The sequence below is a fragment of the Triticum aestivum genome, chromosome 7B (genome assembly GCF_018294505.1).
Source record: "Triticum aestivum cultivar Chinese Spring chromosome 7B, IWGSC CS RefSeq v2.1, whole genome shotgun sequence".
NCBI classification, from domain to species: domain Eukaryota; kingdom Viridiplantae; phylum Streptophyta; class Magnoliopsida; order Poales; family Poaceae; genus Triticum; species Triticum aestivum.
The window spans coordinates 495,870,262-495,891,746 of NC_057813.1; the positions used below are offsets into that span (position 1 = coordinate 495,870,262).

The 21,485-nt window shown below is 41.8% G+C and overlaps 1 protein-coding gene across 1 annotated transcript; it reads left to right on the forward strand.

Annotated features, from left to right (window-relative positions):
• Positions 1-14,736: 14,736 nt before the first annotated feature.
• LOC123155501 (uncharacterized) lies at positions 14,737-15,720 on the forward strand. The gene has a single exon (XM_044573669.1). The coding sequence runs from the start codon at positions 14,993-14,995 to the stop codon at positions 15,344-15,346; it is 354 nt and encodes a 117-aa protein (XP_044429604.1). The 5' UTR covers positions 14,737-14,992; the 3' UTR covers positions 15,347-15,720.
• Positions 15,721-21,485: the final 5,765 nt, after the last annotated feature.

A 21,485-nucleotide genomic window follows, 5' to 3' on the forward strand; every position in this document is an offset into this window, starting at 1 on the left:
TTTCAATGGTGAACATCACTATGTTGATCATATCTACTATATGATTCACGCTTGACCTTTCGGTCTCCGTGTTCCGAGGCCATATCTGCATATGCTAGGCTCGTCAAGTTTAACCTGAGTATTCCGCGTGTGCAAAACTAGCTTGCACCCGTTGTAGATGGACGTAGAGCTTATCACACCCGATCATCATGTGGTGTCTGGGCACGGCGAACTTTGGCAATGGTGCATACTCAGGGAGAACACTTCTTGATAATTTTTAGTGAGAGATCATCTTAAAATGCTACCGTCAATCAAAGCAAGATAAGATGCATAAGGATAAACATCACATGCAATCAATATAAGTGATATGATATGGCCATCATCATCTTGCGCTTGTGATCTCCATCTCCGAAGCACCGTCGTGATCACCATCGTCACCGGCGCGACACCTTGATCTCCATCGTAGCATCGTTGTCGTTTATGCCATCTATTGCTTCTACGACTATCGCTACCGCTTAGTGATAAAGTAAAGCAATTACAGGGCGTTTGCATTTCATACAATAAAGCGACAACCATATGGCTCCTGCCAGTTGCCGATAACTTTGGTTACAAAACATGATCATCTCATACAATAAAATATAGCATCACGTCTTGGCCATATCACATCACAACATGCCCTGCAAAAACAAGTTAGACGTCCTCTACTTTGTTGTTGCAAGTTTTACGTGGCTGCTACGGGTTGAGCAAGAACCGTTCTTACCTACGCATCAAAACCACAACGATAGTTCGTCAAGTTGGTGTTGTTTTAACCTTCGCAAGGACCGGGCGTAGCCATACTCGGTTCAACTAAAGTTGGAGAAACTAACACCCGCTAGTCACCTGTGTGCAAAGCACGGCGGTAAAACCAGTCTCGCGTAAGCGTACGTAATGTCGGTCCGGGCCGCTTCATCCAACAATACCGCCGAACCAAAGTATGACATGCTGGTAAGCAATATGACTTGTATCGCCCACAACTCACTTTTGTTCTACTCGTGCATATAACATCAACGCATAAAACCTAGGCTCGGATACCACTATTGGGTAACGTAGTAATTTCAAAAAAATTCCTACGCACACACAAGAACATGGTGATGGCATAGCAACGAGAGGGGAGAGTGTTCGTCCACGTACCCTCGTAGAACGTAAGCGGAAGCGTTATGACAACGCGGTTGATGTAGTTGTACGTCTTCACGAATCGACCGATCCAAGCACCGAACGTACGGCACCTCCGTGTTCAGCACACGTTCAGCTCGATGACGTCCCCCGGGCTCCAATCCAGCAAAGCGTCGGGGATGAGTTTCGTCAGCACGACGGCGTGGCGACGATGATGATGTTCTACCGGCGCAGGGCTTCTCCTAAACTCCGCGACGATATGACCGAGGTGGATTATGGTGGAGGGGGGCACCGCACACGGCTAAGGAACGATCCGTAGATCAACTTGTGTGTCTATGGGGTGCCCCCCGCCCCCGTATATAAAGGGGGAGAGGAGGAGGGGGCCGGCCTAAGGGAGGCGCGCCCTAGGAGGGGGAAACCTACTCCAAGTAGGTTTCCCCTCTCCCTTTCCTATTCCAAGAAGGAGGGGGAAGGAAGGAGTGGGAGAGGGGGAAGGCAAGGGGGGCGCCGCCCCCCTTTCCTTGTCCTATTCGGACTCAAGGGGAGGGGGCGCGCCACTTGCCCTGGCCAGCCCCTCTCTTTCTCCAATAGGGCCCATCAAGGCCCATTACTTCCCGGGGGGGGGGGGTCCGGTAACCCTCCGGTACTCCGGTTTTTCTCCGAAAACACCCAGAACACTTCCGGTATCCGAATATAGTCATTCAATATATCAATCTTTATGTCTCGACCATTTCGAGACTCCTCGTCATGTCCGTGATCACATCCGGGACTCCGAATAACCTTCGGTACATCAAAACTTATAAACTCATAATAAAATTGTCATCGTAACGTTAAGCGTGCGGACCCTACGGGTTCGAGAACTATGTAGACATGACCTAGAACTATTCTCGGTCAATAACCAATAGCGGAACCTGGATGTTCATATTGGTTCCCACATATTCTACGAAGATCTTTATCGGTCAAACCGCATAACAACATACGTTGTTCCCTTTGTCATCGGTATGTTACTTGCCCGAGATTCGATCGTCGGTATCCAATACCTAGTTCAATCTCGTTACTGGCAAGTCTCTTTACTCGTTCCGTAATACATCATCTCATAACTAACTCATTAGTTACAATGCTTTCAAGGCTTAGGTGATGAGTATTACCGAGAGGGCCCAGAGATACCTCTCCTACAATCGGAGTGACAAAACCTAATCTCGAATTATGCCAACTCAACATGTACCTTCGGAGACACCTGTAGAGCACCTTTATAATCACCCAGTTACGTTGTGACGTTTGGTAGCACACAAAGTATTACTCCGGTAAACGGGAGTTGCACAATCTCATAGTTGCAGGAACTTTGTATAAGTCATGAAGAAAGCAATAGCAATATACTAAACGATCAAGTGCTAAGCTAACGGAATGGGTCAAGTCAATCACATCATTCTCCTAATGATGTGATCCCATTAATCAAATGACAACACATGCCTATGGTTAGGAAACATAACCATCTTTGATCAATGAGCTAGTTCAAGTAGAGGCATACTAGTGACACTATGTTTGTCTATGTATTCACACATGTATCATGTTTCCGGTTAATACAATTCTAGTCATGAATGATAAACATTTATCATGATATGAGGAAATAAATAATAACTTTATTATTGCCTCTAGGGTATATTTCCTTCACCCACGAGGTAGGGGGCGCGCCCAGGGGGCGCCCTCCACCCTCATGATCGCCTCTGGCACTTCTTGGAGTAGGGTCCAAGTCTCCTAGATCACGTTCGGTGAGAGAATCACGTTCCCGAAGGTTTTATTCCGTTTGGACTCCGTTTGATATTCCGTTTCTTCGAAACACTGAAATAGGCAAAAAATAGCAATTCTGGGTTGGGCCTCCGGTTAATAGGTTAGTCCCAAAAATAATATAAAAGTGAAAAATAAAGCCCAATATAGTCCAAAACAGTAGATAAAGTAGCATGGAGCAATCAAAAATTATAGATACGTTGGAGACGTATCAGGCATCCCCAAGCTTAATTCCTGCTCTTCCTCGAGTAGGTAAATAATAAAAAAAGAATTTTTCATGCGGAGTGATACTTTGGCATAATTTCAATGTAAATCTTCTTAATTGCGATATGAATATTCAGATCCGAAAGATTCAAGACAAAAGTTCATATTGACATAAAAATAATAATACTTCAAGCATACTAATCAAAGCAATCATGTCTTCTCAAAATAACATGGCCAAAGAAAGTTATCCCTACAAAATCATATAGTCTGGCTATGCTCCATCTTCCCCACACAAAATATTTAAATCATGCACAACCCCGGTGACAAGCCAAGCAATTGTTTCATACTTATGACATTCTCAAAACTTTTTCAATCTTCACGCAATACATGAGCGTGAGCCATGGATATAGCACTATATGTGGAATAGAATGGTGGTTGTGGAGAAGACAAAAGGAGGGAAGATAGTCTCACATCAACTAGGCGTATCAACGGGCTATGGAGATTCCCATCAATAGATATCAATGTGAGTAAGTAGGGATTGTCATGCAACGGATGCACTAGAGCTATAAGTATATGAAAGCTCTACAAAAGAAACTAAGTGAGTGTGCATCCAACTCGCTTGCTCACGAAGACCTAGGGCATTTTGAGGAAGCCCATCATTGGAATATACAAGCCAAGTTCTATAATGAAAAATTCCCACTACTATATGAAAGTGACAAAATGAGAGACTCTCTATCATGAAGATCTTGGTGCTACTTTGAAGCACAAGTGTGGTAAAAGGATAGTACCATTGTCCCTTCTCTCTTTTTCTCTCATTTTTTTATTTGGGCCTTTCTCTTCCTTTTTTTTGGCCTCTTTTTTTCTTTTCGTCCGGAGTCTCATCCCGACTTATGGGGGAATCATAGTCTCCATCATCCTTTCCTCACTTGGGACAATGCTCTAATAATGATGATCATCACACTTTTATTTTTCTTACAACTCAACAATTACAACTCGATACTTAGAACAAAGTATGACTCTATATGAATGCCTCCGGCGGTGTACCGGGATATGCAATGAATCATGAGTGACATGTATGAAAGAATTATGAATGGTGGCCTTGCCACAAATACGATGTCAACTACATGATCATGCTAGCAATATGACAATGATGGAGCGTGTCATAATAAACGGAACGATGGAAAGTTGCATGGCAATATATCTCGGAATGGCTATGGAAATGCCATGATAGGTAGGTATGGTGGCTGTTTTGAGGAAGATATATGGTGGGTGTATGATACTTGCGAAAAGTGCATGGTATTAGAGAGGCTAGCAAAGGTGGAAGGATGGGAAAAAGTGCGTATAATCCATGGACTCAAAATTAATCATAAAGAACTCATATACTTGTTGCAAAAATCTAGAAGTTATCAAAGCAAAGTATTAAGCGCATGCTCCTAGGGGGATAGATTGGTAGGAAAAGACCATCGCTCGTTCCCGACCACCACTCATAAGGAAGACAATAAATAAATAAATCATGCTCTGAGTTCATCACATAACGGTTCACCATACGTGCATGCTACGGGAATCACAAACTTCAACACAAGTATTCTTTGAATTCACAACTACTTAACTAGCATGACTCTAATATCACCATCTTCATATCTCAAAATAATTATCAAGCATCAAACTTATCTTAGTATTCAACACACTCAAAAGAAAGTTTCACATATCTTGAACACCAAGTATATTAACATTAAGCGAATTACCATGCTATTAATGACTCTCAAAATAATCTAAGTGAAGCATGAGAGATCAATAGTTTCTTTAAAACAAATCCACCACCATGCTCTAAAAGATCTAAGTGAAGCACTGGAGCAAAAATTATCACGCTCGAAAGATATAAGTGAAGCACTATGAGCAAAACTATCAAGCTCAAAAGATATAAGTGAAGCATGTAGAGTATTCTAACAAATTCCAATTCATGTATGGCTCTCTCAAAAGGTGTTTACAGCAAGGATGATTGTGGTAAACTAACAATCAAAGACACAAATAATACAAGACGCTCCAAGCAAAACACATATCATGTGGTGAATAAAAATATAGCTCCAAGTAAATTACCGATGGAAGTGGACGAAAGAGGGGATGCCTTCCGGGGCATTCCCAAGCTTTGAATTTTTGGTGTCCTTGGATTATCTTGGGGGTGCCATGGGCATCCCCAAGCTTAGGCTCTTGCCACTCCTTGTTCCATAATCCATCAAAAGAATTCACCCAAAACTTGAAAACTTCACAACACAAAACTCAACAGAAATCTCGTGAGCTCCGTTAGAGAAAGAAAATAAAGAACTACTTAAGGTACTGTAATGAACTCATTCTTTATTTGTATTGGTGTTAAACCTACTGTATTCCAACTTCTCTATGTATTATAAACTATTTTACTAGCCATAGATTCATCAAAATAAGCAAACAACACCCGCAAAACAGAATCTGTCAAAAACAGAACAGTCTGTAGCAATCTGTAACTAACGCAAACTTCTGGAACTCTCTACCAAAATAGGAAGTCCTGAACAATTTATTTATTGAATAGCAGCAAAAAGAATCAACAAAGCACGTTCCTGTGATTTAACAAAATTATATTCGTGCGCGCAAAGTTTCTGTTTTTCAGCAGAATCAAGTCAACTATCATCGTAGGTTATCCTATAGGTTCTACTTGGCACAAACACTAATTAAAAGATAAAACCACATCCAAACAGAATGTAGATGGATTATTTATTCCTAAACAAGAGCAAAAACAAAAAACACAAATAAAATTGGGTTGCCTCCCAACAAGCGCTATCGTTTAACGCCCCTAGCTAGGCATAAAAGCAAGGATAGATCTAGGTATTGCCATCTTTGGTAGGCAATCCATAAGTGGATCTCATGTTAGATTCATATGGTAATTTTATTTTCTTTCTAGGGAAGTGTTCCATACTCTTCTTCAAGGGAAATTGGAATCTAATATTTCCTTCCTTCATATCAATAATTGCACCAATCGTTCTAAGGAAAGGTCTACCAAGAATAATAGGACATGGAGGATTGCAATCTATATCAAGAACGATAAAATCTACGGGAACATAATTCCTATTTGCAACAATAAGAACATCATTAATTCTTCCCATAGGTTTTTTAATAGTGGAATCCGCAAGATGCAATTTTAGAGAGCAATCATCAAAGTCACGGAAATCTAGCAAATCACACAAAGTTTTGGGAATAGTAGAGACACTAGCACCCAAATCACACAAAGCATGAAACTCATAATTTTTAATTTTAATTTTGATAGTAGGTTCCCACTCATCATAGAGTTTTCTAGGGATAGAAACTTTTAACTCAAGTTTTTCTTCATAAGATTGCATCAAAGCATCAACAATGTGTTCGGTAAAGGCCTTATTTTGACTATAAGCATGAGGAGAATCTAGCACGGATAACAAGGAAATACAACCAATAAAAGAGCAATTTTCATAATTAAATTCCTTGAGATCCAAAATAGTGGGTTTAGAAACATCTAGGTTTTTATTTCTTTCAATCCCACTTTCATCAATTTCATCATCAAGATCTAGAAACTCCGAATTCTTAGAACGCCTTCTAGGTAAAGGAAGATCATATTCAGTTTCATCAAGATTCATATTGCAAAACAAAGATTTAATGGGGGACACATCAATAACTTTTAGATCTTCATCTTGATTTTCATAGGAATTGGAAGAACACGCTTTAATAAAGGCATCTTTGGAAGCACGCATCCTAGCGGTTCTTTCCTTGCACTCATCAATGGAAATTCTCATGGCCTCGAGAGACTCATTGATATCATGCTTAGGAGGAATATATCTAAGCTTTAAAGAATCAATTTCAAGAGAAATTCTATCAACGTTCCTAGCCAAATCATCAACTTTAAGCAATTTCTCTTCAAGCAAAGCATTAAAATTCTTTTGTGAATTCATAAATTCTTTAACACTACTCTCAAGTTCAGAGGGCATCTTATTAAAATTTCCATAAGATTTGTTGTAGGAATTTCCATAATTATTAGAAGGATTACTAGTATAAGGCCTATGATTAAAATTCCCTCTATACGCGTTGTTTCCAAAACTATTCCTTCCAACAAAATTCACATCCATAGATTCATTATTATTCTCAAGCAAAGTAGACAAAGGCATATCATTGGGATCAAGAGGAGTATTTTTAGGAGCAAACATCTTCATAAGTTCATCCATCTTTTCACTCAAAACATTGATTTCTTCTATAGCATGCACTTTTTTACTAGAAGATCTTTCGGTGTGCCATTGAGAATAATTAGCCATAATATTGTCAAGCAATTTTGTAGCATCTCCTAACGTAATTTCCATAAACGTGCCTCCCGCGGCCGAATCTAAAAGATTTCTAGAAGAAAAATTCAATCCGGCATAAAAATTTTGTATGATCATCCATAAGTTCAAACCATGAGTAGGGCAATTATGAAGCATCAATTTCATTCTTTCCCAAGATTGGGCAACATGCTCATGATCAAGTTGTTTAAAATTCATAATATCGTTCCTAAGAGTGATGATCTTAGCGGGAGGAAAATACTTAGAGATAAAAGCATCTTTGCACTTGTTCCAAGAATCAATACTATTTTTAGGCAAAGACGAAAACCAAACTTTAGCACGATCTCTAAGAGAAAACGGAAATAACTTCAATTTGACAATATTGTTATCCGTATCTTTTTTCTTTTGCATATCACACAAATCAACAAAATTGTTTATATGAGTAGCGACATCTTCACTAGGAAGGCCGGCGAATTGATCTTTCATAACAAGATTCGGCAAAGCGGTATTGATTTCACAAGACTCATCATTATTAAGAGGAGCAATCAGAGTACTAAGGAAATCATTATTATTGGTATTCGAGAAGTCACACAATTTGGTATTATCTTGCGTCATGGCAACAAGTAATCCAACACACAAGCAAACAGAAAGGCAATGAGAAAAGGAAAACGGAAAAGAGAGGAGGAGATTGGGAAAGAGAGGGCAAATAAAACGGCAAGGGTGAAGTGGGGAAGAGGAAAACGAGAGGCAAATGGCAAATAATATAATGCGAGAGATAGGGATTGCGATGGGTACTTGGTATAGTTAACTTGCTTGCGTGAGCCTTCCCGGCAATGGCGCCAGAAATTCTTCTTGCTACCTCTTAAGCACTGCATTGGATTTCCCCGAAGAGGAGAGGATGATGCAGCAAAGTAGCGTAAGTATTTCCCTCAGTTTTTGAGAACCAAGGTATCAATCCAGTAGGAGATAACGCACAAGTCCCTCGTACCTACACAAAACGATAGCTACTCGCAACCAACGCGATTAGGGGTTGTCAATCCCTTCACGGTCACTTACGAGAGTGAGATCTGATAGAGATGATAAATAATATTTTTGGTATTTTTGATAGATAGATGCAAAGTAAAAAGTAAAAAAGCAAAGTAAAAGCAAAGCAAGTAAATAAAGTGATAGAGATTGATATGATGAGAATAGACCCGGGGGCCATAGGTTTCACTAGTGGCTTCTCTCAAGAGCATAAGTATTCTACGGTGGGTGAACAAATTACTGTTGAGCAATTGACAGAATCGAGCATAGTTATGAGTATATCTAGGCAATGATCATGTATATAGGCATCACGTCCGAGACAAGTAGATCGAAACGATTCTGCATCTACTACTATTACTCCACTCATCGACCGCTATCCAGCATGCATCTAGAGTATTAAGTTAAAAACAGAGTAACGCCTTAAGCAAGATGACATGATGTAGAGGGATAAATTCATGCAATATGATAAAAACCCCATCTTTTTATCCTCGATGGCAACAATACAATACGTGTCTTGCAACCCTTTCTATCACTGGGTAAGAACACCGCAAGATTGAACCCAAAGCTAAGCACTTCTCCCATTGCAAGAACTACCAATCTAGTTGGCCAAACCAAAAAGGATAATTCGAAGAGACTTGCAAAGATAACTCAATCATACATAAAATAATTCAAAGAAGATTCAAATATTTTCCATAAATAAGTTGGATCATAAACCCACAATTCATCGATCACAACAAACACACCGCAAAAAGAAGATTACATCAAATAGATCTCCACGAGAGAGGTGGAGAACATTGTATTGAGATCCAAAAAGAGAGAAGAAGCCATCTAGCTACTAGCTATGGACCCGAAGGTCTGAAGTAAACTACTCACACTTCATCGGAGGGGCTATGGTGTTGATGTAGAAGCCCTCCATGGTGGATGCCCCCTCCGGTGGAGCTCCGGAATAGGCCCCAAGATGGGATCTCGTGGATACAGAAGGTTGCAGCGGTGGAATTAGGTTTTTGGCTCCTTTTTTGATTGTTTGGGGATACGTAGGTATATATAGGAGGAAGGAGTACGTCGGTGGAGCAACAGGGGGCCCACGAGGTAGGGGGCGCGCCCAGGGGGGCGCCCTCCACCCTCGTGACCACCTCTGGCACTTCTTAGAGTAGGGTCCAAGTCTCCTGGATCACGTTCGATGAGAGAATCACGTTCCCGAAGGTTTTATTCCATTTGGACTCCGTTTGATATTCCGTTTCTTCGAAACACTGAAATAGGCAAAAAAACAGCAATTCTGGGCCTCTGATTAATAGGTTAGTCCCAAAAATAATATAAAAGTGGAAAATAAAGCCCAATATAGTCCAAATCAGTAGATAAAGTAGCATGGAGCAATCAAAAATTATAGATACGTTGGAGACGTATCAGTTCATCAGAAAGAAATATCATGGTTTTCTTGTTCCAAAACTGTGCGATTGTGGTGTATTTTTGTCTAACAATCTTGTACAGGGTAGGGTATTGCATCATAAGTGGGGTGGCGCCCAGCTTGTATACTCCTATCATCAAACCTGAGAACCATCCCCAATTGAGAAAGTGTCAAATTGAAAAAAAAGAATTCCTTGACCCTCATCAGTTCATATCAAAACTGTGAATCACTAGGTTTTCAATGGATTTGAGAAATGACTTTGGAACTCATGTAGTTGTTATGAATGATTTCCTGCCATACTCTATTCTGAGTGATTAGTTTGTATACCCATGTACTAAGAAAGATGATATTTTTAATATCAAGATCTTGGATTCCAAGAACCCCTTGACTTTTAGGCCGTCATAACACATCTAGTCGATATTTCTTTGATTCATTATCACACTGTTAAAAAATCTAGATCTAAAGTAGTCGAGTCACTGCAGAACTCCTTTTAGTAAGTAGAAGAATGACAATATGTATAATCCATATTATTGAGCACGAAATTGATCAAAACCAATTGCCCCTATAAGACAAGAGTTTGGCCTTCCAACTGGTTAGACGTTTCTCAAGTCTCTCTTCCACGCGTTCCCACTCAACGATAGTTAAAAGCCGATAGTGAATCGGAATACCCAGGTACCGATGAGGGAACTATCCAAGTTGGCAACAGAAAATCTCAACATACTCAGATGCCAAATCTAGGACCTGACGGAACTAGAAAAGTTCAGTCTTATGGAAATTAGTGTGAAGATCAGACAGTTCCAGAAAAGCACATAATAAAAGATTGAGGCTTCTTGCTTTATATAGGGAGAAAGTATCAGGTGGTACCAGCCCTTATATGCTACCATGATACCAACTTTAAAAGTTCAAATTTGAATTTGTCAAAAGATTCTGAAATAAATCATGGATGTTCAAGACATATATGTCGGCAACCCCTAAAATCAGACCAAATTCGACACACACAAAGAGATAGAAAAAGACAAATCCATCATGAATAGTGTCAAAAGAAGACAAAAGCAAAAATGACACTATTCACATCTGAATTTGTCTTTTTTGTTTCTTCATGTATATTTCGAATTTTGATCTGAATTCTTTAGGGGTTTTCGACATATATGTCATGAACATCCATGATTTTTTTTAGATTTTTTTGACAAGTTTAAATATAAATTTTTAAAGTTGGTACCATGATAGCATATAAGGGCTGGTATCACCTGATACTTTCCCTTTATACAGGTCATGGTCCATAAAAAGTGTAGTGTTATATACACATATCGTAGAATGGACAAACCATCTTTTACAAAGTGAGGAATAACCCGCTAATTTGATCGTCCAGTTTAGCCCACTCAACAAGAATAGTTAACATATCTGCCACAATGTTGAACAAAATAGGGAGCGTTGGGTACCTTCCGAGTATGGAAACAAGGACAAACATCATTTATCCTTGATGACCACACTATTGCCAGAGACGCTACCTATCAACACCATTTTGACGAGAACCCTTTCATGCGGAGAGTTTACAGAAGAAAGGGAAATTTTACTTTATCATAGGCTTTTTAAGTCAATTTTTAAGATGACTCCGCTCAACTTTTTCTGGTGAAGCTCATGTATGGTTTTATGCATCACAACAACTCGAACTAGTATGTTGCACCCTTGCATTAATAAGTTTGAGTGGGCGTACCACATGGTCAACCACCCCATTCAACCGGTTCATTGCAACCTTTGTAAAGATTTTTAAACTGGCATTTAGGAGGCAAATCGGTCAATATTACTGAACAACTTGCCTCCTTAGTCTTGGGCAAAAGAAATAATTTCCCCAGAGTGTAAACGAGCAATGTCAAGGTTTTCTCTATTCAGTTGGATAAACAACTGAATCAATTCCGCCTTCATCATATCATGTCCCAAAAAATTGAGAAAACTCTGTCGGAAAACCATCTGGCCTAGGAGCCTTGTTGTGTTACATTCGGAACAGTGCAATGTGAATTTCCTCAATGGAGAATGGAGAGGTTAAAAACTCATTTTTTTCACCATTGAAACTTGAGGGGTCCCATGAGTAATAGATTTGTCTAGCGAAAATGAACTTTCAGCTGAAGGTCCAAAAAGGTCTTTGTAATACTTAGTAATAAATTTTCTGAGTGGGACAAGCCCCTCGATATGGCCCTCATCATGGTCTAGAGCAAAGATATGTTTCTTTCTATGTCTGCCATTTGCTAGCATTTGAAAGCGTTTCGTATTGCCATCTCTTGAACAAGGGAGTCGGCCTTGGATTGTTGGTACCATTTAACCTCTTCCTCATGTAAAAGGTCGGCAATCTTCTCATTGGGTTAGCCTGTTGGATCAATCTCAATAGCAGAAAGGGCCTCACCTTCCCAATTTTATCAAGAGTATCGATTAAGGTAGAAAGTCGGAAAAAAACTTAAAGAATTTGGACAAGCAGTGTGGATTGTGGCTAGGGACCATGCTGGAATGATTGCTCTGGCAGACTATCATTGCATTCCACCTTGTCTAGACACTGATGAGGTTGAGACTATGACTATCAGGGTGGCCTCTCAGAACCTATCAATCTATGTAGGGGTCCGATCTGCGTTGAAACTGACAACTCCTCCGTCGTTGAGATGCTTCAGCCAGACATTCATCAAATTTTGCTCTTTCCTGTCATTGTTAATATCAAGGCTTCAAATCGGCCTTAGTGAAGGCCATTGGAAGAGAAAGTAATGCCCTGGCCCATGAATTGGAAGCTTATGCAAGAGTACATGGTGATGTGCTTAGGGTGGTTGGTGTCCCCTTTAGACTACAGCCCTATGTGGCCAGCAATTGTCATGAGTGATAGCAATATATAACTAGCAATTATTTTCACATGTTGATATTAATATGGTCAGGTAAGGTCATGAGCTAACTTACTAAAATATGTATGTCCACGTTGCAATGCTTGGAAAATTATATAATGAAATTAAAATATTCAAATAGTGGAAAATGTTCCACTACACATGAATATTTGAAAACAAAACAGAGAGTAATGTTGCACCTATGGGAACGCTTATTTATGGGTTAAAACTAGGAGGGGCCATCCTAAAATTTGAGTGAGGATAAGGACACGCACTTTCATAAAGCAAATTCGGAAGTCGAAGTGCAAAGTTAGGTTCCGTGTCGTGTAACCAGCTCACCAGGGTTCAAGTTTTACATTTGACATTGGTGTTCAGATATTTCAAGATTTATTTAGGCTGCGGTGATGTTCATTCAGTGAGGGGGCACATTCCTATCGACTACAAGACATATGTGATCACTTCATCAATCTCAAGATATTGTGCTAGGACAGTATCTCGGAGTTGTTCAAATGAATAGAGTGTGCATGCAAAGAAATTGTAATGTGTTCATCATCCGCGATTCAGCCATTGTAATGTGTTCAAAGAAAAATTCCGGCCTTTGCGTCCCTGTTATCAATCACCCAACAGGAAATCTGAAAATCACTTTGCTTGGTCATCAGAAAATTTAAAATGCAGCTGGTGAGGCGGTCCACTGTACGCCCGAATTTCACGGATGGTCTAATTGTCAGCCATTAACGGATTCTGACGTGCATGAGGGCATGTAAAATGGTTGATAAGGTAGTCTTATCTTAAGTCTTGCATGTAATTTAGATATGACAAAAAAAAGAGTCTACAATGGGTCATCTTTTAGCCTTATCTTCAATAACTAGTCATTCCTAAAAATGTGGTGAGACATATTGTGCTAAGAGATCATCTCTTGTCTTCTCTTAAATAAGATAAGACAAGCCTTTTCTTATGAGTTCTCTCTCCTCCACATCATTATTTATCCTACGTGGCACTCTTAAGATAGCACCATTGTACATGCCCTGAGCGGTGCCGACAGCACGTCCTCGCAACCAACCCACAGTTTCGGGTCCGTGCCGCTATCTGGAAGCAGCAAAAAAAAAAAAGCCAAGTTGCTTTCGTCCGGAAAGCGCAGCATTTATCTAACGCAGAAAAGCAGGAGAGTCCTAACGAACGGATGATTCCTTCGAAATGCAGCATCGATCGTGCTCGCTTTCCCCTGCTAGTCTGCTATAGAACCCGGTAAGTTGGAGCAATGCACTTGAAAATCCTAAAATGCAGAAAAGAAAACATTGCTCCATCTATTCTTTCTCCAGTTTCATCCTCACATCCAGTGTCATTTTCCAGAAGTACCACAATTATAATACTCCCTCCGTCCGGAAATACTTGTCCTAGAAATGGTTGTATCTAGACTTATTTTAGTTATGGATACATCCATTTTCAAGCATTTCTATGACAAGTATTTCCGAACGGATGGAGTATAAGCCTTTTTAGACATTTCAATAAAGACTACATACTGATGAATATAGACATATATTAGAGTGTAGATTCATTCATTTTGTTTTGTATGTCCGCATTGATTGAAATCTCTACGAAAATTATATTTAGAAACGGAGTGAGTATATAACATCCAAACTCAACTGAAATTAGTACATCTAAACTAACTAGATTGCATAGTGGCGCCAAACAAAAGCATAGCATAATGGCGTCGAACATAGCATAGATTTTTCAAAAAGGGAATCTCCGTGCAATCGATATATCGAGGTGATACAAATGCACTGAGCGAATATACGACCTCTGAAAAGTATGATGTACATAGCCCACAAGTCCGAAGGAAAGAAAAAACAAAAATAGTACTCACTCTGGTGAGACGATAACCAAAAACCAGCCTTTGATGTAGGAGGTCTTGTCCGAAGACTACGCCATCATCCATGATTAGTCGTTGTAGGTTTAGCAGTGGTGTGGAGCTCTTGAAAAACGACATAGCGACGCTATAGCTCACTATTTTATTTCCATGATTGGCTATGCCACGTGCTTTCGTGTAACATTGCACACATTGAAAGTCGCTAGTAATTCAAAGCACAACCCTGTTTTGTTCAACTTCCGCTCATGACTTTTGGCGGTACGAAGTAGAACCAGATCGAAAAGGCAGGCTCCCGGCATCCTCTCCTCCTACAAGTTTAAGAGCTAGCCGCACTCACTCATCTCCGCTACCACTCCATTCTTGCCACCACAGCACAGAGTCGTCAGGCAAGCGCGCCACCCATACGTCAATGGAGAGGTCAAGGTCCTACTCAGAGAAGAGCAGCGGCGACGGCACCCCGGCCAGCGCCGTCACCGAGCTGAGGTGCTACAGTGCCTCCTACGTCACACCAAAGAAGGCAGCGGGCACCGCCGGCTGGCCTCCTTGTACTACAGCTTCTTCCTCGGCGTCGGCGGCGGCGGCCGGCTCGAAGGCGAGGTCGTGGAGCGGCAGCTTCCGTAGCGCCCCGGCGGAGCTGCGGAGGAAGAGGAGGGTGGCCGGGTACAGGGTGTACGGCGTGGAGGGGAAGATGAAGGTGTCGCTCAAGAACGGCGTGAGGTGGCTCAAGGGCAAGTGCACCCAGGTTGTGGACGGCATTTGGTGAACCCACCGACGGTGCAGATCAGTCGGCTCATTCTCTTCTCTGCCTGGTGATCATTGCCGTGATCCAAGACCAAGAGGTGCCCGGACGTGAGTACGGTCACAATCTTCCTTTTCTGAGCTCTGGCGTCGTGTTTTTCCTCACTTTTTTAGTAAGAACACAAGTGGAAGGTTGCAGAAAAGAAGGGTAACTGCAGACTGTCTTGACCATGCATACACACTTGGTATACAACCAATGGATGCTTGGCTGTTCTTTAAAATGTACTCTAAATTTGCTCTCGTGTGTCTGGGATGTTCATCTTGCCTGGACGGTTGCAAATAAACCAACCTTTTTGATAGACGAGCAGGTTAGTTGCAAGGCACAATATAAATAAAAAATGGTAGGCTAAGAGCATCCATGATGCTCTCATGTTCGTCCGGGGTTTCGCCTGAAGCTTACAGCGCAACCGCCGCTTCTTTTTTTTTCTTTTTTTTTTCCGAAAACTTTCAATCTATTCATTTCCTCCAATCATGGCAGTACAATGAACACAAAAAATAATAAAAACTACATCGAAATTCGTAGACCACCTAGCGACGACTACAAGCACTGTAGCGAGTCGAAGGTGCGCCACCATCATCGCCCCTCCCTCGTCGGAACCGGGCATAACTTGTTGTAGTGAACAGTCGGGAAGTCGTCGTGCTAAGGCCCCATGGGACCAATGCACCAGAATAGCAACCGCCGCTTCTTTTCAAGTTGGTCATGAAAAATGCTTTTGACTTTGAGAGATAGGACTACATGTTGAATTGCGGGAGCAACTAACCAGGGTACCCTTAGGCCACTCCTAATGGTTATATCTTAGAATCAAGGTAAAAATCTTTTGTGGCATTGTTTTTTTTTTGACAAAGCAAGAATGCCACCATCATCGCCCCTCCCTCGTCGGAGCCGGGCATAACTTGTTGTAGTGGACAGTCGGGAAGTCGTCGTGCTAAGGCTTCATGGGACCAATGCACCAGAACGGCAACTGCCGCTTCTTTTCAAGTTGGTCATGAAAAATGCTTTTGACTTTGAGAGATAGGACTACATGTTGATTTGCGGGAGCAACTAACCAGGGTACCCTTAGGCCACTCGTAATGATTATATCTTAGAATCAAGGTAAAGACCTTTTGTGGCATTGTTTTTATTGTTTGACAAAGCATGAATGCCACCATCATCGCCCCTCCCTCGTCGGAACCGGGCATAACTTGTTGTAGTGGACAGTCGGAAAGTCATCGTGCTAAGGCCCCATGGGACCAATGCACCAGAACAGCAATCGCCGCTTCTTTTCAAGTTGGTCATGAAAAATGCTTTTGACTTTGAGAGATAGGACTACATGTTGATTTGCGGGAGCAACTAACCAGGGTACCCTTAGGCTACTCCTAATGGTTATATCTTAGAATCAGGGTAAAAATCTTTTGTGGCATTGTTTATTTTTGACAAAGCATGAATGCCAGCATCATCGCCTTTCCCTCGTCGGAGCCGGGCATAACTTGTTGTAGTGGACAGTCGGGAAGTCGTTGTGCTAAGGCTCCATGGGACCAATGCACCAAAATAGCAACCGCCGTTTCTTTTCAAGTTGGCCATAAAAAATGCTTTTGACTTTGAGAGATAGGACTACATGTTGATTTGCGGGAGCAACTAACCAGGGTACCCTTAGGCCACTCCTAATGGTTATATCTTAGAATCAAGGTAAAAATCTTTTGTGGCATTGTTTTTTTTTGACAAAGCATGAATGCCACCATCATCGCCCCTCCCTCGTCGGAGCCGGTCATAACTTGTTGTAGTGGACAGTCGGGAAGTCATCTTGCTAAGGCCTCATGGGACCAATGCCCAGAACAGCAACTGCAGATTCTTTTCAAGTTGGTCATGAAAAATGCTTTTGACTTTGAGAGATAGGACTACATGTTGATTTGCGGGAGCAACTAACCAGGGTACCCTTAGGCCACTCCTAATGGTTATATCTTAGAATCAAGGTAAAAATCCTTTGTGGCATTGTTTTTTTTTGACAAAGCATGAATGCCACCATCATCGCCCCTCCCTCGTCGGGGCCGGTCATAACTTGTTGTAGTGGACAGTCGGGAAGTCGTCGTGCTAAGGCCCCATGGGACCAATGCACCAGAACAGCAATCGCCGCTTCTTTTCAAGTTGGTCATGAAAAATGCTTTTGACTTTGAGAGATAGGACTACATGTTGATTTGCGGGAGCAACTAACCAGGGTACCCTTAGGCCACTCCTAATGGTTATATCTTAGAATCAGGGTAAAAATCTTTTGTGGCATTGTTTATTTTTGACAAAGCATGAATGCCACCATAATCGCCCCTCCCTCGTCGGAGCCGAGCATAACTTGTTGTAGTGGACAGTCGGAAAGTCGTCGTGCTAAGGCCCCATGGAACCAATGTACCAGAACAGCAATCGCCGCTTCTTTTCAAGTTGGTCATGAAAAATGCTTTTGACTTTGAGAGATAGGACTACATGTTGATTTGCGGGAGCAACTAACCAGGGTACCCTTAGGCCACTCCTAATGGTTATATCTTAGAATCAAGGTAAAAATCTTTTGTGGCGTTGTTTTTTTTTACAAAGCATGAATCATATTGACTTGAAATGAACCTGCAAGGATACAAACACAATGAACACATGTCTGGCATCTGCATAGGTAGAACATACACGTCTAACACTGAGAACACACACAAATAAATATGTCTGCAAAGAGCAAAGTGCTATAAGACCAAATCTATGCCTAAACGAGGAAAATAAGGAAACAAAGGGATCAAAACATCGATTGACAAACTACAGTAACGACCATATCCAAATCAACCATGTTTTGACTCACCACGGACACCAAGCAAGGTTCTTCAACGATAACACTTCAGAAAGGTAATGATGCTCAAGCGCCGCCGTCACCGTATCCAACCAACAAAGGCCAGATTTTAAGTTTTTGTTGGGGAACGTAGTAATTTCAAAAAATTTCCTACGCACACGCAAGATCATGGTGATGGCATAGCAACAAGAGGGGAGAGTGTTCGTCCATGTACCCTCGTAGACCGTAAGAGGAAGCGTTAGCACAACGCGGTTGATGTAGTCGTACGTCTTCACGATCCAACCGATCCAAGCACCGAACGTATGGAGCCTCCGAGTTCAGCACACGTTCAGCTCGATGACGATCTCCGGCCTCCGATCCAGTCGAGCTCCGGAGATGAGTTCCATCAGCACGACGGCGTGGTGACGATGATGATGTTCTACCGTCGCAGGGCTTCGCCTAAACTCCGCGACGATATGCCCGAGGTGGAATATGGTGGAGGGGGGCACCGCACACGGCTAAGGAACGATCCGTAGATCAACTTGTGTGTCTATGGGGTGCCCCCCGCCCCCGTATATAAAGGAGGGAGGGGGGAGGCTGGCCGGCCCCTTGGGCGCGCCAAGGGAGGAGGAATCCTCCTCCTAGTAGGAGTAGGACTCCTCCTTTCCTACTCCTACTAGGAGGGGGAAGGAAGGGGGAGAGGGGGGAAGGAAAGGGGGGCGCCGCCCCCCCTCCTGGTCCAATTCGGACCAGAGGGAGAGGGGGCGCGCAGCCCACCCTGGCCGGCCCTCTCTCTTCCCACCGAGGCCCATGTGGCCCATTAACTCTCCCGGGGGGTTCTGGTAACCCCCCCGGCACTCCGGTTTTCTCCGAAATCACCCGGAACCTTTCCGGTGTCCGAATATAGTCGTCCAATATATCAATCTTTATGTCTCGACCATTTCGAGACTCCTCGTCATGTCCGTGATCACATCCGGGACTCCGAACAAACTTCGGTACATCAAAACTTATAAACTCATAATAAAACTGTCATCGTAACGTTAAGCGTGTGGACCCTACAGGTTCGAGAACTATGTAGACATGACCTATAACCATTCTCGGTCAATAACCAATAGCGGGACCTGGATGCCCATATTGGTTCCTACATATTCTACGAAGATCTTTATCGGTCAAACCGCATAACAACATACTTTGTTCCCTTTGTCATCGGTATGTTACTTGCCCGAGATTTGATCGTCGGTATCCAATACCTAGTTCAATCTCGTTACCGGCAAGTCTCTTTACTCGTTTCGTAATACATCATCTCATAACTAACTCATTAGTTACATGCTTGCAAGGCTTAGGTGATGAGTATTACCGAGAGGGCCCAGAGATACCTCTCCGACAATCGCAGTGACAAAACCTAATCTCGAATTATGCCAACCCAACATGTACCTTCGGAAACACCTGTAGAGCACCTTTATAATCACCCAGTTACGTTGTGACGTTTGGTAGCACACAAAGTGTTCTTCCGGTAAACGGGAGTTGCACAATCTCATAGTTGCAGGAACTTTGTATAAGTCATGAAGAAAGCAATAGCAGTATACTAAACGATCAAGTGCTAGGCTAACAAAATGGGTCATGTAAATCACATCATTCTCCTAATGATGTGATCCCACTAATCAAATGACAACACATGTCTATGGTTAGGAAACATAACCATCTTTGATTAATGAGCTAGTCAAGTAGAGGCATACTAGTGACTATAGTTTTGTCTATGTATTCACACATGTATTATGTTTCCGGTTAATACAATTATAGCATGAATAATAAACATTTATCATGATATGAGGAAATAAATAATAACTTTATTATTGCCTCTAGGGCATATTTCCTTCAGTCTCCCACTTGCACTAGAGTCAATAATCTAGATTACATAGTAATGATTCTAACACCCATGGAGTCTTGGTGTTGATCATGTTTTGCTCATGAGAGAGGCTTAGTTAACGGGTCTGCAACATTCAGATCCGTATGTATCTTGCAAATCTCTATATCTCCCACTTGGACTTGGTCACGAATGGAATTGAAGCGTCTCTTGATGTGCTTGGTCCTCTTGTGAAATCTGGATTCCTTTGCCAAGGCAATTGCACCAGTATTGTCACAGAAGATCTTCATTGGTCCCGATGCACTAGGTATGACACCTAGATCGGAAATGAACTCCTTCATCCAAACTCCTTCATTCGCTGCTTCCGAAGCAGCTATGTACTCCGCTTCACATGTAGATCCCGCCACGACGCTTTGTTTAGAACTGCACCAACTTATAGCTCCACCGTTTAATAAAAACACGTATCCGGTTTGCGATTTAGAATCGTCCGGATCAGTGTCAAAGCTTGCATCGAGGTAACCATTTACGACTAGCTCTTTGTCACCTCCATATACGAGAAGCATATCCTTAGTCCTTTCAGGTATTTCAGGATGTTCTTGACCGCTGTCCAGTGATCCACTCCTGGATTGCTTTGGTACCTTCCTGCCAAGCTTATTGCTAAGCATACGTCAGGTCTGGTACACAGCATTGCATACATGATAGAGCCTATGGCTGAAGCATAGGTGGAACATTTTTCATTTTCTCTCTATCTTCTGCTGTGGTCGGGCATTGAGTTTGACTCAACTTCACACCTTGTAGCACAGGCAAGAATCCTTTCTTTGCCTGATCCATTTTGAACTTTTTCAAATTTTTGTCAAGGTATGTGCTTTGTGAAAGTCCTATTAAGCGTCTTGATCTATCTCTATAGATCTTGATGCCCAATATGTAAGCAGCTTCACCGAGGTCTTTCATTGAAAAACTTTTATTCAAGTATCCCTTTATGCTATCCAGAAATTCTATATCATTTCCAATTAATAATATGTCATCTACATATAAAACTAGAAATGCTACAGAGCTCCCACTCACTTTCTTGTAAATACATGCTTCTCCAAAAGTCTGTATAAAACCATATGCTTTGATCACACTATCAAAACGTTTATTCCAACTCCGAGATGCTTGCACCAGTCCATAAATGGAACGCTGGAGCTTGCATACTTTGTTAGCACCTTTTGGATCAACAAAACCTTCCGGCTGCATCATATACAACTCTTCTTCTAGAAATCCATTCAAGAATGCAGTCTTGACATCCATTTGCCAAATTTCATAATCATGAAATGCAGCAATAGCTAACATGATTCGGACAAACTTAAGCATCGCTACGGGTGAGAAAGTCTCATCGTAGTCAACCCCTTGAACTTGTCGAAAACCTTTCGCAACAAGTCGAGCTTTATAGACAGTTACATTACCATCAGCGCCAGTCTTCTTCT